General features: G+C 46.3%; 1 protein-coding gene across 4 annotated transcripts in view; it reads left to right on the forward strand.

Annotated features, from left to right (window-relative positions):
- The window catches only part of TP63 (tumor protein p63), an 88,063-nt gene that overhangs the window by 34,607 nt on the left and 31,957 nt on the right, over positions 1–21,499 (forward strand). For all 4 annotated transcript variants that reach the window (XM_063338144.1, XM_063338145.1, XM_063338143.1 and 1 more), the window contains one exon: positions 336–590. In XM_063338144.1, coding sequence (XP_063194214.1) covers positions 336–590 — 255 coding nt within the window. The remainder of the gene's footprint in view (positions 1–335; positions 591–21,499) is intronic.

Below are 21,499 nucleotides of genomic sequence, written 5' to 3' on the forward strand. Positions count from 1 at the left end.
GGGTCTCGGTTCTGGTGTTGTTAGACACAGGGAGCCTGTCTCCTTGTGATGATTGCTGCGCTGTGAATCACCTCCTTGTTAGTGCTAGCTCTTTTCCCAGCTCGGTTGTTGATCTGCTTTATGGCTGTGAGAAGCTTTACTTTTTTCTGTTTCAGTCACCAATGTAAAATGGGGTGTGACAATCCCCATTGCAAATCTCCCTCCTCTCGGTGTGACATGTGTTCGATGGTGCTGAGATCATGCTGTGCATCCTCCGTCGTGAAGACCATGCCGTGGCTAGCCAGCCTGTGCTAACGTTGCTTCTGTAACACTTCTGTGCATCTCTTTGCCTCTAGCCGCAGTACACAAACCTGGGGCTCCTGAACAGCATGGACCAGCAGATCCAGAATGGCTCTTCCTCCACCAGCCCCTACAACACGGAGCACGCGCAGAACAGCGTCACGGCCCCCTCGCCTTACGCCCAGCCCAGCTCGACTTTTGATGCCCTCTCACCCTCCCCAGCCATCCCTTCCAACACAGACTACCCAGGACCTCACAGCTTCGATGTATCATTTCAACAGTCCAGCACAGCAAAGTCAGCAACGTGGACGGTAAGGTCGCAACATCGCTTTGCTCCTTCTCCGGCTGTGGTCCTGATGCCAGTGGTGACATTATTCATATGATACATATCCAGGCTTGTGCAAGAACAGAGTGACCTGTGTCCTCTCCTGTGCATGACATGTCATGCAGAAAGGAGAGATTTATCTTGGGTGCTCCGGGAGGGTGTGGTGGGAATTTAACCCTCAATAATATCACTAAATCCCAGGTGAATAAAATGCCTTGCAAACAGATAGTCGCCTAAAGACCGTACGTGATGAAACAGTGGCTCTCCGTTTGGGTCTGGCAGGTGTGCTGAAGTGAAACACAGGGTGGGCATAAGCACGGCTTCAGCGCTTCCCTTTGCTTTCTTCAGCATCCATGGGTTTGCCTGAGGTTTGGTGCGTGGGGCTGTGCCAGCAGGATGGAAGTGGCGCTAACCCACGGAGCGTGGGGCTTTCTCTTTCTCAATGTGCATCCCCTCTTTCAGCTGGTATGGGAACTCCAGTGCCACCAGCTCAGGCCAGCCCTGTGGTATTTGGGTTGTTTGGTTGTATTGGGTGGGGTTTTTTTGGTTTTGTGGAGGTTTTTTTTGTTTTATTACTTAATGCTCTGCTTTTGCTGTCAGAATTATCCCTTTCTTATAAAAAAAAATAAATGTATGGAGCTTGAAGGCCAGCTCTTGATTCTTGATCGTGGTGTCTTGATTGTTCAAGCTATAGAAACTTCGTAGCCCACGACACAGCACTGCTGGGGCTGTACCTCCTGTTGTGGTTTAGGGCTCTGGAGTAGAGCTGTTTGCAGTGGAGAATATTACTGTCTTAAAGATGTTCAATATTTGCCTTCCTCGCCTTCAGGCACTTGGAGTAGGCACGGTGAATAACGCTCTACCTCACGCTACCTGAATAAAAGCAGGGACTTAGTTTATTTCTTATCTAAATTTTTTTTTTAAGAAAAAAAAGATACACTTTTTATCAAAATCTAAGAGCATTAAAATAGTGTGTATTTTCTCCTGCTTTTTTTTTTTTTTAAATCTGAGGAACTATTATGATCTCAAATTTAAATACAATCAGGCAGGAATTCCAACTAAAAAAAAAAAACCTCCCAGAGAGTGCTGCCGGCAAAGCAGTGGAGCCCATGTGCTCCACTGTGGAAAAAGATACCAGATAACAGTAAATCGCTGTAAGTTTGCACCCTTTGTATTTTAAAAGCCTTGCCCAGCAAAATTTGTTTAAAACTGGTAACAATAACTTTGTCTAGGAAATTGGTTTGTGGGGTTAAAATGCGATAGGTCTGCTCAAGAACAAATTTTTCATTTCTTTATGCATAAAAGGGTGAAGGATTTTTAAGTGAGGTTGAAATTGCACCTTTTCCTTATCTGCATTGGGAGTGATACCCTGCTGCAGTTCATGGTTTCTCTGGTTTCTCCACTTATTCATGTCCAGGTTTCTCCACTTAGACTATACACGCTATTTATTTTCACTTCCCTTTAAGTAAGGGAATCGCCATTCAGTTCTACTTTCCATTTCTGTGAGGAAGAAAATGCTGCCCTTGGTTTTTTGCAGACTGCTCTGGAGAGGGTCCTTTGAAGGAGATACGAAAAATTGTTCTCTTTTGATATGTATGGTACAAAGAATCATCTAACGCAGCTGCAGGGAACCCAAGCGTTTGATGCCGTCCTTTCAACTAGGAAAAGCGGTCTTTTGAAAGGAGGTTTGAACATGTGTAGTAGTCCGTTCCAGCAGAGCTAAAGACAAGCGAGCTACTTGCAAGCTTAAAGTTAAGCAAGCCCTTGAGATGTTCCACTGTAGTGATGGTGGCTTTCTGGGGTAGAAGTGGACGCTGAGTTTTAACGTAGATGTGGGTAGTAGTTAAAGATCAGGTTACATGCTGGCTTTAAAAAAAAAAAAAAGATTGCTCCTCGGTGACTATAATCACCAAACGTGTGCAGCCTGGGGGCAGGCACGTTTGTGTCTCCCCTCCTTTCCTTTTGCCCTGATGTGGGCCATGCAACCAACAGATGCAGCTGTGCTCTCCGTAACTGTTGCAGCCTGTCTAGGGATAAGTCCGTGCATTTTGCTAAAGGACTGGGGTCCCAAACAGCTGTCTGATCAGGGAGCAGCGAGTGCAGTCCAGGTGTCCCTGCGCTGAGCCAAGCGACCTAGATTCATCTGCTCGTGCAGGAGCTGTCAGCGCGCTGTATGTTCGCAGCGGATGATGACAGCCTTGTGGTGGTGGCTGGGGACCTTCAATCAATATGCCTTTCACAGCAGAGCATCTTTCCATCTTCAGAGCTCTGCCCTGCTGCTAATTAATCCACCAACTCATTTCACATGGGCTCTTGAGCGGTTGGTAATATATGTTCGACAGCTTTATCAGTGGGGTGGGTGGGGAAGGACGTGAAGGCTCTCTTTCCCGCTGCCGTCCTGAGAAATGTGGAAACATGCGTGAAATGTTGATGAAAGAAGGAATGATTGCCCCATCCTCTCAGCAAGAGCAAGTTCTCGGAGTTGCTCATCCCCCCCGCCTCCCCCCCCCATGTGACTTCATATGCTTTGATTAATGCCTGTTGTCTTTTTTTTTTTTTTTTAATGATGGATTAGGAACTTACCCAACTGGAAGAGTTTCTTCCACTGCAGTGACCTATTAAAAGCTTAATTACTAGATGGCCCCACCCTTATTAAGAGTCCAAAACTTGAAAGCCTTGTTTCTTAGTTCTTTTTTTCCCCTCTTGCTGTTCCCCAGGGCAACAGTATTAAGCAAGGAAATCCATTGTATCGTACTTTCCCCATTTGGGAGTGGATGAGCCAGGCTGACCCACCTTGCCCTGCTGGGAAGGCTCGGTGGTGACTGGTAGGGGATTCGGTGTCCTGGCTGACAGCACTCTTCACCAGAGCTCCTCCGAGCTTCTTCTGGGCTGACTCATGTCGGATTAGGCCATGGGAGAGAAGGTTGTGGGCTTGGTAAGAGGACTGGGTTATTTCTCTAAAAAGCATGAGCTGCCGTGATGGGAGGATTAGAGACCTGTGAAGATGCTTCAGATTTCTCTTTGTGTGTTTAGCTCCCGATCTGCGCACTTTGCAGGCAGTAATCCAGAATAATGTGCAGGTCCGCAGGTTAGATCTTCTGGAGGTGGGGAAAAGGAGACCTGCAGAGTATCTAAATGCCATGTCTCTGAAAACAGCCCTGAAATCGTATTTTCTCCTAAACCCCATTTTTTCAAGTTTCCCAGACCCCTTCTATGGGGCAGGTTTATTGTCCTAGGACAGTGGGCACCCTTTGCCAAATCAGCAGTCTTTGTATAGGACAGGCTGGGAGGGCGAGGAGGGTAACACCAGGGCTGCTTCTCTGCTCAGGTCTTTGACGAGCTCCTAATTAAAGGAGGGGGAGGGGGGAAGAAGAAGAAAAAAGGAGGGAAAAAAAAAAAAAAGCCAAAATTGCAGAGAGAAACACTAGTTGCTGCTAGGGGAGAGGGTAATCTCATATGTATGAGCAGCTCACTTTGAAAATATTACAGATTTTCTCTCTGAAGTCTTTCATGACCTTAAGTAGGAATTCCAGTAAAACATGCTGTCTAATCAGGTTAGCTCTTCATTTGTATGCAATGTTGAGCTAATTAATGATGACAAATTGAGATTGGATTGCAGAGGACTTTATAAGCATCCTTGATTATTTTTTTTAATTAATGACCTGAGAACACAAGTAAGAATATAAGCAGGTTAATCAGTCTTTTCAGAAGGAAAATCTTTAACAAATGAAACTCCACTGAAGTGCGTAAAAACAAAAGCCTTAATAGTCTGAATTGAGCAAAGTTTCTCACATGCGTACACATGGTACAACAAAACTTTCTTTAAAACCTTGCGGTGAAGGAACAAGCAGTTATCGTTTTGTAATGCTGAGTTAGAGAGCAGGCCTTTGAGGTTGAGCGAGAAGCCGTATCAATTGGGCGAAGTAAGAACTTATCCAGAACTGTGTGTCTTTTATTGTGTGATATTTCCACCCCAAGAATTCCCATACTCCCATGCCTGGCGATACCTCCTCCCATTTCTGCAGCAGAATAAAACACGGCATTTCAAAAGCGTGCCACCTCTGTGTCGATCTTCCCCACCCACTCTGAGTGCAAATAAATAAATAAACGACTGCACTGGCTTTTTCCCCTAAAAAAAAGATTTGGCAATCACCTATCACTAGCAGAACCTGTTACATGGGGAAGAACATGGTTGCAGTAGGAAAGTAAAAATTAAAATTGTACGTCAAGGTAAGTAAAAGTTAACATTACTGCCAAACACGAGCTATCAAAAAAATGAATCAGACCCACCCATCCCCATAAGCAAGATACCACCTTATAAGTCATGAGACACCTTTTAAAGACAAACAGGTTCTTCTTATTCTCCCCCAGGTTTTTGAGCCTCTAGGGTGCATCTACTAAATCTTTTAAAGCTCTTTTTTTTTTTTTGGTAGTCACGAGGGTTAAGGAAAAAGAAAGCAGAAATAACTTTAAGGTGTTTTGTTTTTTTTTTTAAATGAAAACTGAAATTTATTTGCAAATTTTTGATTCTGCTGAAGACACCCAGCCCTGCAAGACTTGCATAATTCAGGTGTTGGCAATACCTGAGTTCAGCACTTTATTCTCATGCCCTGCAGTAGGCTGGAGCTGAGCTGGGTTGGTCCTTGCTGGGCTTTGTTATGAAACGTGGAGCTCTGCAAAGCTGCAATCCACGTTCCAGTCAGGCTCCCTGGGTCTCCCCTTCTCGGTAAACTCAGCTGTACCTACAGCTATAAGAAAATGTTCAGATGTCAGACTTCCTTTGCCAGCGAAGCTCGATAACATAACAGTAAATGGAGTGTGTGTGCTGGCTGGTGTTAGTGGCTTTGGGAAAGCTGTGTTTTAAGGAAGGTGAAAGGAATGCACTTAAATTTGTTCCTTGTGAGCAATAACAGGTTTCCGTGGTTGAGAGTGTAGATTCCTTGGCTGGGTTATCTCCCTCTTTTTATTTCAGATTGGTTAATTCCATTTTGCATTTTAAATATGTTCTGTGTCCTGAACCACCTGGTAAAATTGGGAAATTTTTCCCAATCCCTATAAAATTAATTAGAGGACCGTGCACAAGTGTAGTGAAGCAGTGAGAGGGCAATTAGATGTGCGCATCGCCTTGACTCAGCAGTCCTTAATTATGTGTTCAGTGTTCTCTTAAACAATCTGTTCAAATAGTGCATTGTTTCAATAACACTGTTAATGTCCTGGCTGCTGATTATCTGTCTGCATCATACATGAAACCTTTTTTTTTTAAAGGCTGGTCACTCTCCCAATGAAGATGCATGTGGGGCTGTGCTAGGTGTTCATGCGAAAACTTAGCTTAGTTACTCCTTGGTGGTGTGTTGGTCAGTGCAATTGGAGCGTTCCAATTTTTTACCTTTTGATGTTATTTTTAAAGCTGCCAGGAGAAGGCAAGTGGAAGTGGTCTTGTTACAGGATTTTTTTATTTCCCTGTCCTCAGAGGCTCCTAGTCAGCAGTGATGTAGGCTTTAGCTGTTTGCATGGGCCAGCTGAGAGGAAAGACTCATTTGTGCAGAGGGTCTGCAGACCTTGCTGAACACTGAAATCACCCACTGGCTGGCCACTCGGCTAATCCTCTCATGGCTCTAAACGTAGGCTTGCTCTTCAGCCCAGCTGGTTGCCCGCCAAAGTTCATTTTGCTGGTGATAACCACCCCTTGTTACAGCAGGAGCGAGGAAGGGAAACAATGCCTGTAATCCAAAGGGAGAGAAGCAATCTGGAAGGGAGGAGCAAGCAGAGGAGGAGATGGGGTTGCAGCCTTCAGATGCGCACGCTGTAGGCTGGGGGAGCTGATGCAATGGTGTGAGCTAAGGGCTTGGCTCTTCGCTGAGCTCAGGGAAGCAGGAGCGCTGCCATATTTGGGCATTTGTCTCAGATGAGAAGTGGCAAGAATTGGCTTCCTCGAGCTCCCTGCAGCCGTGCCTGCCTGAAGAGGCTGTTTCCAGTGTGCTCTGCCTCTCGTCAGGGAGACAGGGTGGGTGTTGATGGCCATCATTGCTCTCATGCACCGAGAGGTTGTGATCACGCTTTCCTGCTTGAAGAGCTTGTGAAGTGTGTTTCCCTCTGCGTGACATTACAGGGCATAATGCTAAGGCTGCTGAGGCATATGCAACTTGTCCTAGGTCATCTACCTGGAAAGAGAGAAGCCGGGCTTGTTGTCTTTGAAGGACGTGCCTTTCTCACGGCAGGGAGGTGTTTTCAAGCTAGCGAAGCTGGGAAGAACCAGTTCACCTGTGAGAACCAGCCAGGAGGGGCCTGCTGGCTTCTGTTTGGGTTTTTATGCTTGAGTAAGAGTGCATTAGGTTCCCATTAGAATGTCATTGTGCTTTTCCCCCCTAATCTCTTTGTCATGTATATTTTGTTTTTATTAGCAGTCATCTTCTTCTGTTACTCCTTACAGGCAGCTGTACAGATCTGTGTCAGAGCGTCCAGAAAATGTCTTGTGATATGAACTGTTTTGGGGTTTTCTTGCATCCCTTATTGTTTTGTGAGTCCTGCCAAGGCAAGGTAGCTTCCCTATATGAACTGTTGTTGTTGTAGTGAGAAGTTTTGCTATCCGTTACTAGACCAGCGCACTCTGTGAGGGCAGAGCTGCGCTGCGGTGTAAGAGCACGCCGTAAGGGGCAATCCGTACCCCCCTGCAGCTAACGATGCCTAGGAAGGATGAGGAGCGAAGTAATTTACTGACTATATGAACCGGTATCTGCCAGCACTGGGAACAGAAAATTGGGGTCTCTTGCCTTGCAATGGTGTGTGCTCTGCTCTTCAAACAGCACAGTGGTGTTGGGCACCCAGCACGCCCAACCCGCTGGGACAAAGTGTGAATATGGTGTGAATGCCCTTCTCTTTCAAGTAGGATTTAGATTCCTGGTCAAAATGTTTGCAGCTGATTCCCTCCCAGTATAACAGGAGACCAGTTAAAGCTCGCTACAGGCTTCCCAGGATCTGCGAGTGGAAAAACACGGAGACGTTAGGGTCGGACATAGGAGGATGGAGAAAAAGTGGTCATGGAGACGGGTTGTGTCCTCCACAGGGGCAGCAGATCCCTCTGCTGTTTTGCACAAGCAACTTCTAGTTGTACTGACGGCACACTTCTCTCTCTTTTTTTGTTGTTGTTTGTTTTGGGTTTTTTTAATCTCCTTTCAGAAAAAGTTGTCTTAGGGTTTTAGCTATTTTTGGTGGAAAAAAAATTGGAGGGAGAGAATTAAGTGCAAGAAACTTTTTTGAGTTCTTAATGAGAATCTTTTTGTGTCTCTGTGGAGAGGAAAAAGTGTTAATTAAACATAATTTTCATCAACGCAACTGGCACAAAAAAGCCCCACCTACTTTCATGAGAAAGGAATAAAGAGAATCATAATCCTGGATTAGGTATCTTTCACTACACATATATAAAAACAACACCGTGTGAAAAGGGGGAAAATATATATGTATACACACACACCAAACATACCAATGTGCCTCCAGCAGTATTACCAAAGGAATTAACTTTACAAGAAACAGCCACAGCCTGGAAAGAAGCCATTTTTCAAATAAAAGCTGAATGAGACTTGTGGTTTCTGAGAACTATGAGAAGGAAGGGTTAAAAAAACATTTACAGATAAGAATAGCTGGTGTTGGGAGATGAGTGAACATCTTGAAGTAGGGGAGGGTCACTACTTAAATCACCTCTTCTTTTTTTTCTTCCTCCTCTTAGTTAAAAATTGGCTTCTACTAAGAACAACATGTAGGATTAATGTAGTACTTTAAATCTTCAAAGTGCTGCACAAACATTACTTCCCTAATCAGCAAACACCTTTGCTTGGTAGGCAAATCAGGAGCGTAGTCGCCATTTTAGAGAAGGGAAACCAAGGCGCCACGAGTGCCAAAATTTCCAAACTAGCAGTTTTATGGAGTGGGGATTTTTTTGCCTTTTATTAATGTTTGGGGTTTCTTTTTGTGTGTGTGTGTGTGTGTGTTTTGTTGTTTGGTTTGGTTTGTTGTTGTTTTTTTTTCTTGGTAGCATTCAGCATGGGGACTGCCTCTAGTCTGGCTTGCAAAAGCTGCTGAGCTCTCCTGGATTCCACAAGTGCTAAACATGCAAAGCAGACCAGCAGAGCTCAAAGGAGACATTGGAGTGGCCTCCTAACCTTTCCAGAGGTCATGGCAAGCTGGGCCAGAAAGAAGGCAGCCCGCTCTGGGGCAAGGAGAGGGTTTCCTAAAAAGTTGTCCCCCATACCATTGAGCTGTATAGCTTAAACTGCACCAGCTGAGCGCTATCAGAAGATACTTAAACTCTGCAAAAATTTTAGTGTAAAAATATTTGCATAACTGTTTAAGTTACTTTTTGGGCAAAGGTTTTCAGGTAGGCTGGTGCAAGAGGTATTGCTCACCTCGCAGACAAAGACCGCCCTTGGGCATGATCATTCCTTTCCTTGGGTCAGCTGAAATATCGCAGTTGTCACAGACGTTATTTCCCCACCAACTTGATCCAGAACAAGCAGCAGTTCGGTGGTGTGCTGAAGCAAGGATAATTTGGTGTGTGTTGCCTTGGTGGTGCTCTGTACGCTGAGGATTCAGCTCCAGTGCTTGGCAGACCATATGCTTCAAAGAAATGTCCTACCTTGCTTAACAAAAAAAAAAAAAGTGTCCTGGGTAGGTATGGCTTCTGTATAGAAAGAGCATGAACTTTATTATGCAATGGAAATCTTTTCATGAGGTTTTGCTACGTGCAGGTGTGTCAGATTTGTTATGGTAAACACAATAGAATAACTACACAAATAAGAGCTTAGATCCTCTTGCAAATAGACCTGAGTATTGATACAAACTTTATCATTTCCAGTTGTTAAAGATAACACTTAAACATTGGAGCAAAAGTTGGTGGAGCCACAGGAGGAGAGTGCTATTTCTCCCTCATTTTTTCTCAGCTGTATTCTATAGGAGTGTTTTGCTTGTGTTGTGGTTTTTTTTTGGTTTTTTGGGTTTTTTGTTTGTTTGTTTTTTTTTTTTTTAAGGAGAGCAAAATATTACTTGCCTGATGAAAAAGGAGTGTTTTATGATCTGCTGATACATATTAGCTGCTGAAATTTGTCTAAATTCACCTTTACAGAAAGCTGAAAAACATGCTAGAGGAAAGGCAGGAAAGCAGCACTGGAAGGCTGACCTGTCCCTTCTGAAGGAATGAGATGGGACTTGCATCTAAATTTTCTGGCTCTGTTGGTTTCCCCGTTAGCCGTGATGGCCACGCTGCCTCGCAGCGCTGAAAGAAGCTGGGAGGGGAGCATCCCTGTGGGGGCCGCAGCTCGGGGCTCTCCTCCCCACCGGCTGTGTGCCCCAGGGAGCACCAGGCTTTCCTCCTGGGCAGAGAAGCTGTGCTGCCCGGAGATGCCCTGCTAGGGAACAGTGCGGACGAGCAGCGGATTTGTGTCTGAGGCCAGCCCCAGAGCTGCTCCTTCCCTGTGATTTAGATGTAATCTGGGTTGGGCAAGTCATTCCCTCTGCCTCCGTTCCCCCTCTTCCCCCTTTCCACATGCCCACCCTCAAATTTGGAGCTGTGTCACCATGATCCCGTGCTGTAAAGCACTTAGACCCCTGATGTGAAATGCCTGGGGGGGACAGCTGGGGGCTGCTGTTTGCTGTGCATCCTGTATCACTAGCCTTAGCTTTCAGGCCTCTTATTTTGACTTATTTACAGGACACTAAAGTCTTTTTACAAACTAGCTTTTGAAGGAACCAAAACATATCTCCAGGCTAAAGCTTGGAACTACCCGAGTGCTAGTTGGATTATTGCTTCCCCTGCTTGATATCTCGAGTTTTACCACCATCAGGGCCACTAGGTGTGGAAATTACTGATGCAGAGGCCGTTGCAGGGTTACAGCATGAAGGAAAGCCCTGTGTTGTTACGTAGCCAGAGCACGATGCTGCACCAGGGCGGCTACCTTAGCTGCGGTGCTGAGCCTCAGCAAACTCACCCTGCCACTTGTCGGGGCTTATTAGCTCAACCGCAAGAGCTGTGGCTGGGAGCTGACTTGCTCCTGACCTTGCAACGGGAGCAGAGTGAGCCTGGGTTTGCTATCAAACCTGCACCCAGAGCTCCTTGGACCTCCCCCTTAAAACGTGGGGCTGGAAGAGGTTCCCATGGGGAAGGGATGGGAGAGGTGCTGCCAGGCTTGGTGCCCAGCCTGGAGGGTGTTTGCGGGGCAGGCAGCACCACCTGCTCTGTTGGCATTTGAGCATCAGCATTGCCATGGGTGGGAGAGAACAAGTCTTCCTGCGAGACGTTTGTCGGGTGGCTGAGCGCTGAATGACACCTGTTCATTAATCAGCGAGGTGGTGGCTGGTTTTGTGATGAGTTCCTTGTCTCCCATTTCTTCTGCTACAGACCGCTCGCATCACTCGTTCTTAGTCATTTCTTTTTTTTCTGACCCATCCTTGATGCGTTTGTGTAGGCATATGAGCAAAGGGGACTCCGACACAAAAGAGTCTGTGCCTGGAGAAGTGAAGGCTCCAGGGAGACCATATAGCCCCTTCCAGTACCTAAAAGAAGCCTACAGGAAAGATGGGGAGGGACTCTATCAGGGAGTGTAGCAATAGGACAAGGGGTAATGGTTTTAGACTGAAAGAGGATAGACTTAGATTAGATATTAGGACGAAATTTTTCACTATGAAGGTGGTGAGAGACTGGAACAGGTTGCGTAGAGAAGTTGCGGATGCACCATCCCTGGAAGTGTTCAAGGCCAGGCTGGATGGGGCTTTGAGCAGCCTGGTCTAGTGGGAGGTGTCCCTGCCCATGGCAGTGGGGGTGGAACTAGATGATCTTTAATGTCCCTTCCAACTGTAAACATTCTATGATTTTTAGGTCTCCTACTAAAATCTTTTACAGTACTTGGACCCATAAAAGAAGTGGTGAGGCCCCTAGGAAGAGCTTCAGAAGAGTCATGGTTAGTTCTGTAAGGTTTGACAGAGACCAAGCACGTGGACTGATCACTTCGTGATACAGTTTCTATAAGGAATCAATAAATTTGACCTTTATTTGGCATCCTCTTTATGTGCTGACTTCTCTGAGTCATTTTTGCCAATTTCCTTTGCCATGCCTCTTAAAAGGGCTGTAGAAGTTGGAGTCTGTGTTTCTGGGTTGTTTTTTCTTCAGCAGACCGATCTGTGCAGGATACAAATGGGGAGAACTGGGCTGCTCTGGTCCTGCTGGTGTTCAGAGGGAGCGCTGCAGCATGGTCCCTGCCCGACGGGAGGAGCAGCTCCACGGATGAGCCGGCTTCCAGGTGGAGTTTGCAGGGAAACGAGCTGGAAGAAAACCGTTTCCATGCTGCACGTCTGAGGTTGCGAGCACGAAGCGCTCTGATGCTGTTAGTCACCCTGCTGATCGCAATCTGCTTAATTGGGGTTATTTTGTTTCAATAGACTGATATTCTGGTGCGTGTTTTGCAACTTATTTCAGGGAAGCTTCCTAAACGCAGAACTCCTGGGGTCTTTCTCTTAAGTGGGGTGGCTTGGTTGCGTTTTAAGGGGTTGATAAAGGCTGAGATTGACTCTGTGGGTTAGTGATTGGGAATGACTAACTCGTAACCACTTCCCTCTCTGCCACGCAGGTCTGAGCTGTTGCCAGCCACCCCTCTTCGCCTCTGAAAGTCGAACCCCTGGGGTGCGCCTTTCCCTGGACCCCCTGCATCACGCCGCATCCGCGGTGTGACCCCAGCGTAACCTGCTGGCTGGGGAAGTCAGCGTTTCCCTGCTGCTGGGAGAAGCAGGGCTGAGCATGCCGGCAGGCGCTGGCTGCCAGGGAGTGGTTCAGGATGGCCAGGTATTCCTGCGGGCCGGGGGCTCTCCGGCTTTGTGCAGCGTGCTGCCTTCAGCCTGCCTGGCATGGCTCAGCAGGGGTGTAACAGTTCACTCCGCTGCTGCTTTTTTTTTTTTAATTTTTTTATTTATTTTTCCACTGGCCATACCAATCTGATTACACCTTCGAGGGATCATCTGCCCCTAAAGCTTAATTAAGGAGCTCTTGTCTGACTCGTCACTGACTCACCTGCCACTGTATGAGCTCATGTCTGACTTGTCCTAGGAAGATAGTGAAATATGTCAGGCTTCTCTGAAATATAGCAGGTTTTTGTTTTATTGCACCCCTGACATTGCTGTTGGCTGCTGCAGAGGTGAACAGAAAGATGACTGCCCCAACTTGGTTACATTTATCTAAACTTAGTCGCTCGCCTCTTTGTGCCTTGAAAAACCAGATGGGGTTTTGCTTGCACAGCTGTAGGTATGTTAGAGTTAATAAAAAAAAAAAAAATAAAAATTAAATAACCTTTGAGTTTTGGCTTCAGGCAAAGTAGGTGAAATGATGTGTTTTGGAGATGAATGCTCTTGCAGAAGGCAAGATGTAGCTTGCAGGAGAACATCTGCAACCAATCCATTCTGTATGAGATGGGGCCAAGACTTGTTTGTATCTCAGTACCTGTTCAAACATGTTGTAGCACAGCAAAAAGAGGTTTTGAATGCATTGAGGGTAGGGTGGGTAAGAAGGGAAAGAGACATCAAGCTGAATGTTTGCTTAATAGCTTTGATTTCTTCATTAAACTTTTAAGCACTTTAATAATTTGATTAGCAGCTTTCAGAGCACTGTAGAATCCTTTCTTTCTTTCTTTCTTAAAAGAAAAGAGGAAAAAAACCCCTACTCATCCTGGTGCTGCAAAATGAGCTTGCTTTCTGGCCTGGAGCGAATCTGGTAACCGTTCGCTACCTTTGCGTACCCACCCCGAGGACTGTTGGTGGAAGGATGTTCTGTAACACATTGATCAAAGAGTGCGCAGAGATTCAGTTACCAGGCTGACTGCCTGGACACCAGAATGCAGCTTCCCAGTCAAATCCTGCTTGCCGGCTACTCCCATCCTCTTTGTTCTGTAAGGACTGAACGTAGAAGGAACATCTAGCAACTGCAGTTTGCAGAGCTCGTTTGCCTGCCTTTAATTGTGCACTTGAAATGCCTCTTTCTCAAGGCCTGTGGCAGCGTAGAACAGTTATATGACTCAGGAGCAGCTGAAGTGGTGAGGCTGGTAATAGAGGTTCTCCTATTGAGGTTCTCGTATCATCATACTGATGGTTCTCATCATCATACCGAGCTCTGTGGTTTTGGTTTTTTGGGTTTTTTTTTTGTTGTTGTGTTTTGGGTTTTTTTAAGCCGACCCCCAAGATGCACGTGCAGCCGTATTTCTGGTTTGCACGTATAACTAACGTGAGTTTTGAACGTGCAGACTGAGTGTGACTGGGATCTGTTGTCAGTGGAGTGTAGCAACCGTTGCTCAGATCTTATTCTTTGACTTAGAGGCTGGATTCCTTGCCAGGGAGCTGGGGGGAACTGATTTGGGCAGAGTAAGGTGGAGAATGTGAACATAGTGCCTCTAAAATTCTACTGAGGGAAAGGAGCATGCAATCAAAGTGCTCCCTTCTATGTGGATGGGGCTGTAATACTACCTGGGTAGTATTTTGCTGGTGCTTAAAACCAGCAGGCTAAAATTTTTTACTCCCCCCCCACCTTGCATGAAATCCTGCTGTGACTATGCCAGAAGTGCTAGCTTAAACAAGGCAGTCCTGGTCACGTGCTGATGTTCTTGTCCTGGCCCCAGTGCACAAGTGAATTAAGGAACTGCAAGATGCAGAAATGCCTGTCCTCTGCCTTTGATGCAGTCAGGGCTCTTCCATTGTGCGTTTCCTCATCAGGGTGAGGTTACTCTCACTCCTGCGTTTGCATGCATTTGCCGGGTCCATAGTGACTCTCAGTGCTGTTCACCTGTGTTCCCTGGCCAGTTACCAGGAAGGCCTCCTACGGCTTGTCCACGCTCAGCAGGTGGACACCCATGGTAGGGATAGCCTCGGGCTCCGTGCTCTGCTGCGTGGACTTGCTAGGCTGCACCTAGAAAGAGAACTGCTGTGTCTGTGTGGTGTTGCAGACATGGGTCGGATTCATTAGCATGTGGCAACTTCAGCGTGACAGTCTGGAGGCTGTGCAGAGGTGGCTTGGCCACGTCTGAAGTTCTTTCTCCTGCATGTCCCACATGGGGTTAGCATGTGGCAAGCCAGCAGTCCCTTCAGCTGCACCACGGGCCTGCCTTTAGCAGGCCTTGAGCAAGAGCACTGGTTGCTTTTGCCTTGCCCTGCAAGGAGCATCCTGACCTAGAGATGCTGTCAGTGCTGTCTGTGTTCAGGTGCAGGTTGTACCTCACTCCTTGTCCTTCCTTGGGTTTGCTGTGCTGGAGCGTGTGAAAAGCTTGGTGTGTAATTCAAGTTGCCTGAATGGATCTCTGTCCTGATGCACGGGTGACTCATGCAATCTTCCTTTTCTGCCTTCAGAGCTGTGTTGCTGTGACACTCTTGAGCAATAGCAAGAGCTCATCTCTGGAGAAATTTGCTGTTGGAGACAGCTTCCAAAATGGTTGTCTATCCGGGGGTTTGTTTGCTTGCTTCAGAGCTCCCATCCCCAAATCACTGCGGAAGGTGGACAAAGTTACATGATGGGAATGACACTCTCTTGCTCAAGCATTGGCTTAGCTCTCCGTTTTTATCCCTCTCCTGTGCAAACGTTGCCTTGTCCACAGATTCCTCCAGCCAGCCCCGTACCACACGTCGAAACCTCTGTTCGCTCTTTCTCTGAATTGTGTGATATAATTATGCCTCCCAGCCCACTACTGCAATGTGAAAATGCGTCCCTCTTGTTTTTTTTTTTTGCAACGCCTTTTCAAGGAGCTTGCTCTCTGGAGAGGCGGCACATAGAGGAGCATACATTCCCTATGTGGAAATGGGGGGGGGTGTTTTGTTTTGTTTTTTTCCCCTTGGCTACACGAGCAGCTAAAACCTGTAACCTACAGGAGTTGGAAGCTCCATGCAGAAAATTAGCTTAGGTTGGTGGAAGAGTTGAGATCGCATTTTTCTTGGCTAATTAAAGGATTAAAGGTGCAGAGATTTAGAGTGAACTGTCAGTGTGCTACAGAAGAGAGCCTTTGATGGTTGAATCCAACTTGAGATTAAACAAATTGCATTTAAATAAGAAATATGTGGCAACAGTTACAGTCTAGCTGGGTCTCTATCATTTGCTGTTCTCCAGGGTCAGGTAGCTGGTGTGCTGTGACCAGGGCTTCTCCTCCCTCACCAGCCTTCTTCCCAAGTGTCTCCCTCTAGGTTGGTTCAATCTGCTGCCTCCATGCTTTGTAAAACTGGATTTATTTCTTCTCACCCGGTGCTTTGTGCGGAGAAGCCTTGCTTACACTACCTTACAAGATAATGATCCTGCTGCCCATCATAGCAGTAGCATGGTCGCATCCTCGTAGTGTGTTTTGTCGTATCTCTGATCCTATTTAAGTTTTTTTTTGCATGCTGGCACTTTGCTGTCTGCAACTGGGCAGCTAAATACTTGTTTCCCTGTGGGCTCTTTTTTGTTGTTCAGTTGTGAAGCTGGTGGATGGAAAGAGTCTTTTGGGTTACGCCAATGGTTTAATGATGTCTTACTCTAGCAGTGGTGGCTGATAAAATGCTGGAGGGGTAGTTAGCTTCTGCACGTTCAAAGTCCTTGCTTTCTTTGGTGCCAGTTGATTGTCCTCAATAGGCCACATTAGCAAATGGCTTGCCAGTGTTGATCCAACTGTACTACCGCCTTCCCGTTTGGATAGCATTAAATTCAGAGCTGCTAAGGGGATATTTTTAAGTCTTACCCTTGATAGCATTTGCAGTGGTGCAACCTCATGAGACTTACAGCAGCTATGGCGGGACAAAGCTTGCTTTCTGCAAGGTCAGGAATTCACCTGCACAGCATCATTCGGGGCAACAGCACGTTCTGTCCATGGAGGCTTCGTACCATTCTCTGATGCATCATGTATGAGCCGTAAGGAAAACGGGAGTGCCGGACAGTGTGAGCCAATAACTTCTTGTGATGTTGCAACTCTGTCTTGTTTTGCTCCATTTTGTTTTATTTCTTTTTAGAGAGGAAGGGGCTTGCCTTTAGTTACCTTCATCCCATATAAGACTGTGAGGGGGAGGCTGTTTCCTTTTTTTTGTTGGGAAGATGGAGGAAATCACAAAATTGAAACTAGTGAAAAGTCTGCTGGGATTCCATAATCACTCAAAAACATAACATTACTTACTAATTGGGTGTGGTTAGTTGGGAAATCTGACTTTAAAATTGTGTTTCCCAGGGAACTATTCCTGTTCTCACTGTTATCCTGTAACAAAGACTGCTTTTTGTTTGGGAAAGCAGTCTCGCTTTGAATGGGATAGGTCTTTTCACAAAACATCCATGGCTTGGGGTTCCTCAGAACTTGCAGTTTACAAATGGAGCACTGCAGATGTAGTGAGGTCTGCAGGGACGTAGAGCTGCTTGGCGTTTTTCTTGGAAAGCCATTTTCAGATTGTGGTCGTGAGGATTTGCATCTAAATCCACATTCATTCCTGTTGTGTTTCCAGTTAGGTCATGCAGACGACATGATTATCTTTCAGTTACCAAGTGAAATAAATCAATTGCTAGGTATTGAGAGATTTACTGTAATCTGTTTCCAATAACTTATAGATCTGTAACTATGTCAAGGAGTGTTTGGGCAATTATTCTTGATGAGTTCGCCTAGCAGGCTTGTAGATTTGCCTGTAAAGTGCATCCAGGTCCATGCAAGCTTGCTTTATGCACTTGTGCATTCTTGCTGAAATTATAAAGCAACTGAAGAATTGGTTAAAACCAGCGTGGTGGACTAGGCTGTGTTCAAGCCTTCCATTTCTCATGCGACATGTTACTGCACATCTTCCTTTGGCGTACATGTCAACTAGGATGTGGTTTTCCATTCTTCTCTTGAGGGGTAGAAGATGCAAAATGGAAGACTTTGATTTCTATGAGAGGGATAGAAAGTCCAGCTGCTAACACTTCCCAGACTCACTGCAAACCTTCCTCCCTTTCTAAATGTTGCCCTGCAGAATGGCTGTCTTCCCTTAGCCGCTGCAGTTGCATAGCTTCAGGGCTGCTGGCAAACATGAGAAAAACTGGAGGAATACCCCAAGCCTGGGATGGGCTTGGTGCTCTTCCTTCCAGAGAAGATGCCACAGCATTACCTCACTAGCTGCCCGGGGCTGAGGTGCTGTGCTGTGGAGCCGGGGAACTCTTGATGGCCTGATGGCTGCAGCGGCGACACTGCTACGTTCCTCAGCGTGGTTCTTGACAAGCCTTTTCCCACGGTATGTAGGAAAATCAAGGTCTCAGTTCTGTAAGGCACTCTAGCGAGTGCATAACCTCTAGCACGTGAATATTCCCTGTGAAATCTATTGGGTTCTGTTGGAGTCAGCAAGGCTGCTCCCATCCTTAAAGGTAGGCATCTGCTTAAACACCTTGCTGAATCATGTCTTGACTTTGAAAGCAGGCTCAGGAGAAACCACATGAGTTGACTCAAGGACTGTGCTTAGCTAGGGCTGAGAAAGAGGAAGATCTGGGTGAAATACAGATCCCAGAACATTGCAAATGCTGGTAATAGTTAGTGACTGTGTTCTTGTCTGACTTTCTCACTATTCATCCCCAAAGCTTAATTGTATGAATAAAAGGTTTAAAGGTTTGACTTAGTCACCACTCATCCTAAGTATGCTGGAGCTGCTGTCATGCTTTATTGATCTAGCTTAGATCTGAGTTACTACATCTTTATGTGCTCAGTAGAACTATGACTTGCTCAGTTAGGTGTGATTTTTGTATCTCCTAATCTTTGTTTTCTCTGTGACTCAGAACTAGAGTATGGTCTTGTTGGGTCAGTAAATCCAGAAAACGGGGACATTTGCAGAAATGGTTTGGTTCAGTTTGGATTCTCTGTCTTATAGGAGGAGGAGAGGGCCCTTATCTGATAGTCTTCACACAGAGGAAGAAAATTTGTCCCTGCTTGGTGTCTGCGTGTTAATCTGTTGCCTCGCTCACCATCCTGGCCAGAAAAGCTTTGCTGGCTTTTCAGTTTAATTATCAATGAAATGCTCTGCAAGCAGGAGAACAATATTTGCATAGATGTAATTCTGGAAATTGAGCGTAATGTGATCAGGAAATGGGACAGGCCCTGGCTGTTATCATGGAAGAGACTTGCTGGTACCTGCACTTTGTTTCGAATGTAATAAGATCTGACTCAGGCAAGTTTCCTGGACGCTAATAGAGAAAACTCACTGCCCTTTTGGCAAGGGACTGGCGCTAACCTTTCTGCACCGTAACAAAAGAGAGTTCTTGCAAATTCATAAATCTGTTCTGAAAGGGCTGCTCATAGTACGCTGAAGATTTAGAGGGAAGTGGTCTCCCTGTGAGCAGAAAGGCAGGGGCGTGTGTGTGTGTGTTCAGGACTTTCTTTTTCTGAGATAGAAGCCAAGGAACAAGGCGCTTGTGTGCGCTGCCAGTGAAATCTCAGCGGGAAGACATGATGCTACTTGCAAGGTATGCACAAGACAAGACCAGAGGCGCCGCAGTGCTTGATTACTGTCAAGGGCTCAGTTGGAACTTGCCTTTGCTCTTTGGCCTGCAGCATTTATGTAGAAATTGGGGACGCTGCCGCTTGCTTCCAAAGCTTTGCCTTGATGGGTCCTGCCCACATCTTAGGTGGGGAGGAAAGGGGGGGGGGGGCGGGGGGGAGGCGGCGCTCAGGGCCTATGAAGTAAATAGGAAAATTACTCACCTTAATGATGCATTTCACTGGCACTGCTGCTTTGAGAGCCTGTCAGATTTAATACTTTCTGTCTTTCCTCCCATCACCTCCCATAGGTGTGATTAATACTTTATTAGAAGGATGAAGTGGAGAGGTATCTGTACTTTCCCTCAGGTACAATAAATGGGGGGGGGGAAAGGGAGGTAAAGGAGGAGAGAAAAGGGATCGCCTTTTTCCATCAGAGCCATTCAGTCTTTGTCAAGAGCACAAATACAGCAGAGAGCTCATTGACTGACTTGGCTGGTGGCCCCTTTATTTTATTGGAGCATTCAAGTTCACAGCGGAGACCCTTGGCCTCCCGGTTAGCTGCCAGCCCTGCTCCATGGGGTGCAGTGGCTGGTTTCCCACTTGAGGGACAGCCAGGGAGCAGTCCTGCACTTGGTCATGGCTCGACATTGAGGTAGGCGTGCCCAGCCAAGGAAATACCCACACAGCCATCGACCCGCTCAAACTGCTCAGTCCATTGTCGGGGCAGACAGGATCTTGCTCGGTGCTCAGGAAAGACCTAATGTGTTTGGCTTTGGGTTTTAGCATAGGTTTCACAGGGGCGGTCTTTGATGGTTTTGTGTTTTCCAAGCTGGGCTGGGCTGTGGTGTTCCGGAGCTCTCACTCACTCTGTCTGGCCTATGTCTTTGGATGGAAATTTTGGATGAAGAGAAGAGCTACAGAGGGCTACTGTGGGAGAGCCCTGAGCTGTCATGTGCACAAATTCAGGATCTGAAAGTGTCTGTTCCACCATCTAAGGAGACAGGAGCATTCAGCCATACCTGCCAGCTTTCCCTCTGGATGAACGTTGCTGAAAACTCTCCCCTTTGAAATAAATCTAGCATCCCTTTCTTGCATTAAACTACACTGGAGATGTCCTGCAGTTTGTGTCAGTAATGCACTCGCTGGCAGGAGGGCTGTTGCTGGGCCATCTGGAATGAGTCAGGAAGCTGATAACCTGCATGGGTTATGGGGGAATGAAAGAGCAATCTCTCATAGCCAGGTGTACAAGGCTATAGAAGGTTTAGGAAGGCAAATAATAGCTATGTGAACTTCTTTAGGAGTTATTTGTCCTTTAAGTAGAGTCCACTGAATCTAAACCTTAAGTCAAGAAAGAAGGAACAGGAAAGAAAATGTACCTGGGCAAAGGTGCTATGCATTGAGAAGTCAGAAGACATTAAACATGCTTTTAGCTTTGAATCACTTGAATTTTCTCCCCTGTAGCCACCTGTCAGAATGAGAGTATCCAAAGACAAGCAGCGTGCATCTCTCTGAGCCCATCAGTGACCCAACTAGGAAGATGGACTCGTATTTGACGCATGTACTCTTACCCTTCCAATATGCTGACCCTGTGGCAATTTGCAAGTAGGTCAGCCCTTTGGCATGAGCCAGAATTTGGGTGGAAATCTGTCACCATTTAGCAAAGTGTCCTGCTTTCCAGGGTGTTGAATGGCTGGTGCAGTCTGTGGCAGAGTGCCTCATACCTCCGGGTCTGACTCTGCCCCTAAATTGCAGGCTTGGGAGGGATGTTGCTGATTGAAAAGACTACATTGCCGGAACAACTTGTTGTGTTCTTCTTTTTTTTTTTTTTTTTTTTCTTAAAATGTGTTTTCTCATCCAGCTTGGCTTCCCTCTGCTGTAACAGGTACTGTACTAACAAGTTGTTTACTTTCCTTTGAGATATTAATGAAATCCCCCTATTTGCAGATGAGGGAACTAAAAGGAATTTTGGAGTTAGGTCTTAAATCCATCATTTCCTTGTACCCTGCGTCCTCCCCTTGATCTTCAGCTGATGTGGAGCTACCTGAACCTGTGACTGTATCCCATATTGCTGTGGACTCAAAGCAGATATCTACTCTCTATAGGGCTGCAAGGCTTGATCTGCTTGTCTGGGACTCTTACAGCTGATTCACTTTGAACCAGGCTGGATTTGGTGGCAGCAGGCTTATTTCGGAGAGTTTTAGAATTTTTGCATTCCCATTTGCTTATCTTAATTGAGCACGTACAGAAGCAATCAGTAGGGACAACCGCTATGTACTGCTGGGGTTCTTCCCTCCGTATGGTTGATTTCATCACCCTTTGACTTTCAGCAGGGGACAAAAGTGACTGGGAGACGCACTAAAAGTTGGTGTCTGATTACTTCAGACAATGTTTCTTCTGGCTGGTTAGAGTTTTTGGAGTTTGGCTGGTAGGATGG

This window comes from Chroicocephalus ridibundus, chromosome 6 (genome assembly GCF_963924245.1).
Source record: "Chroicocephalus ridibundus chromosome 6, bChrRid1.1, whole genome shotgun sequence".
Taxonomy (NCBI): domain Eukaryota; kingdom Metazoa; phylum Chordata; class Aves; order Charadriiformes; family Laridae; genus Chroicocephalus; species Chroicocephalus ridibundus.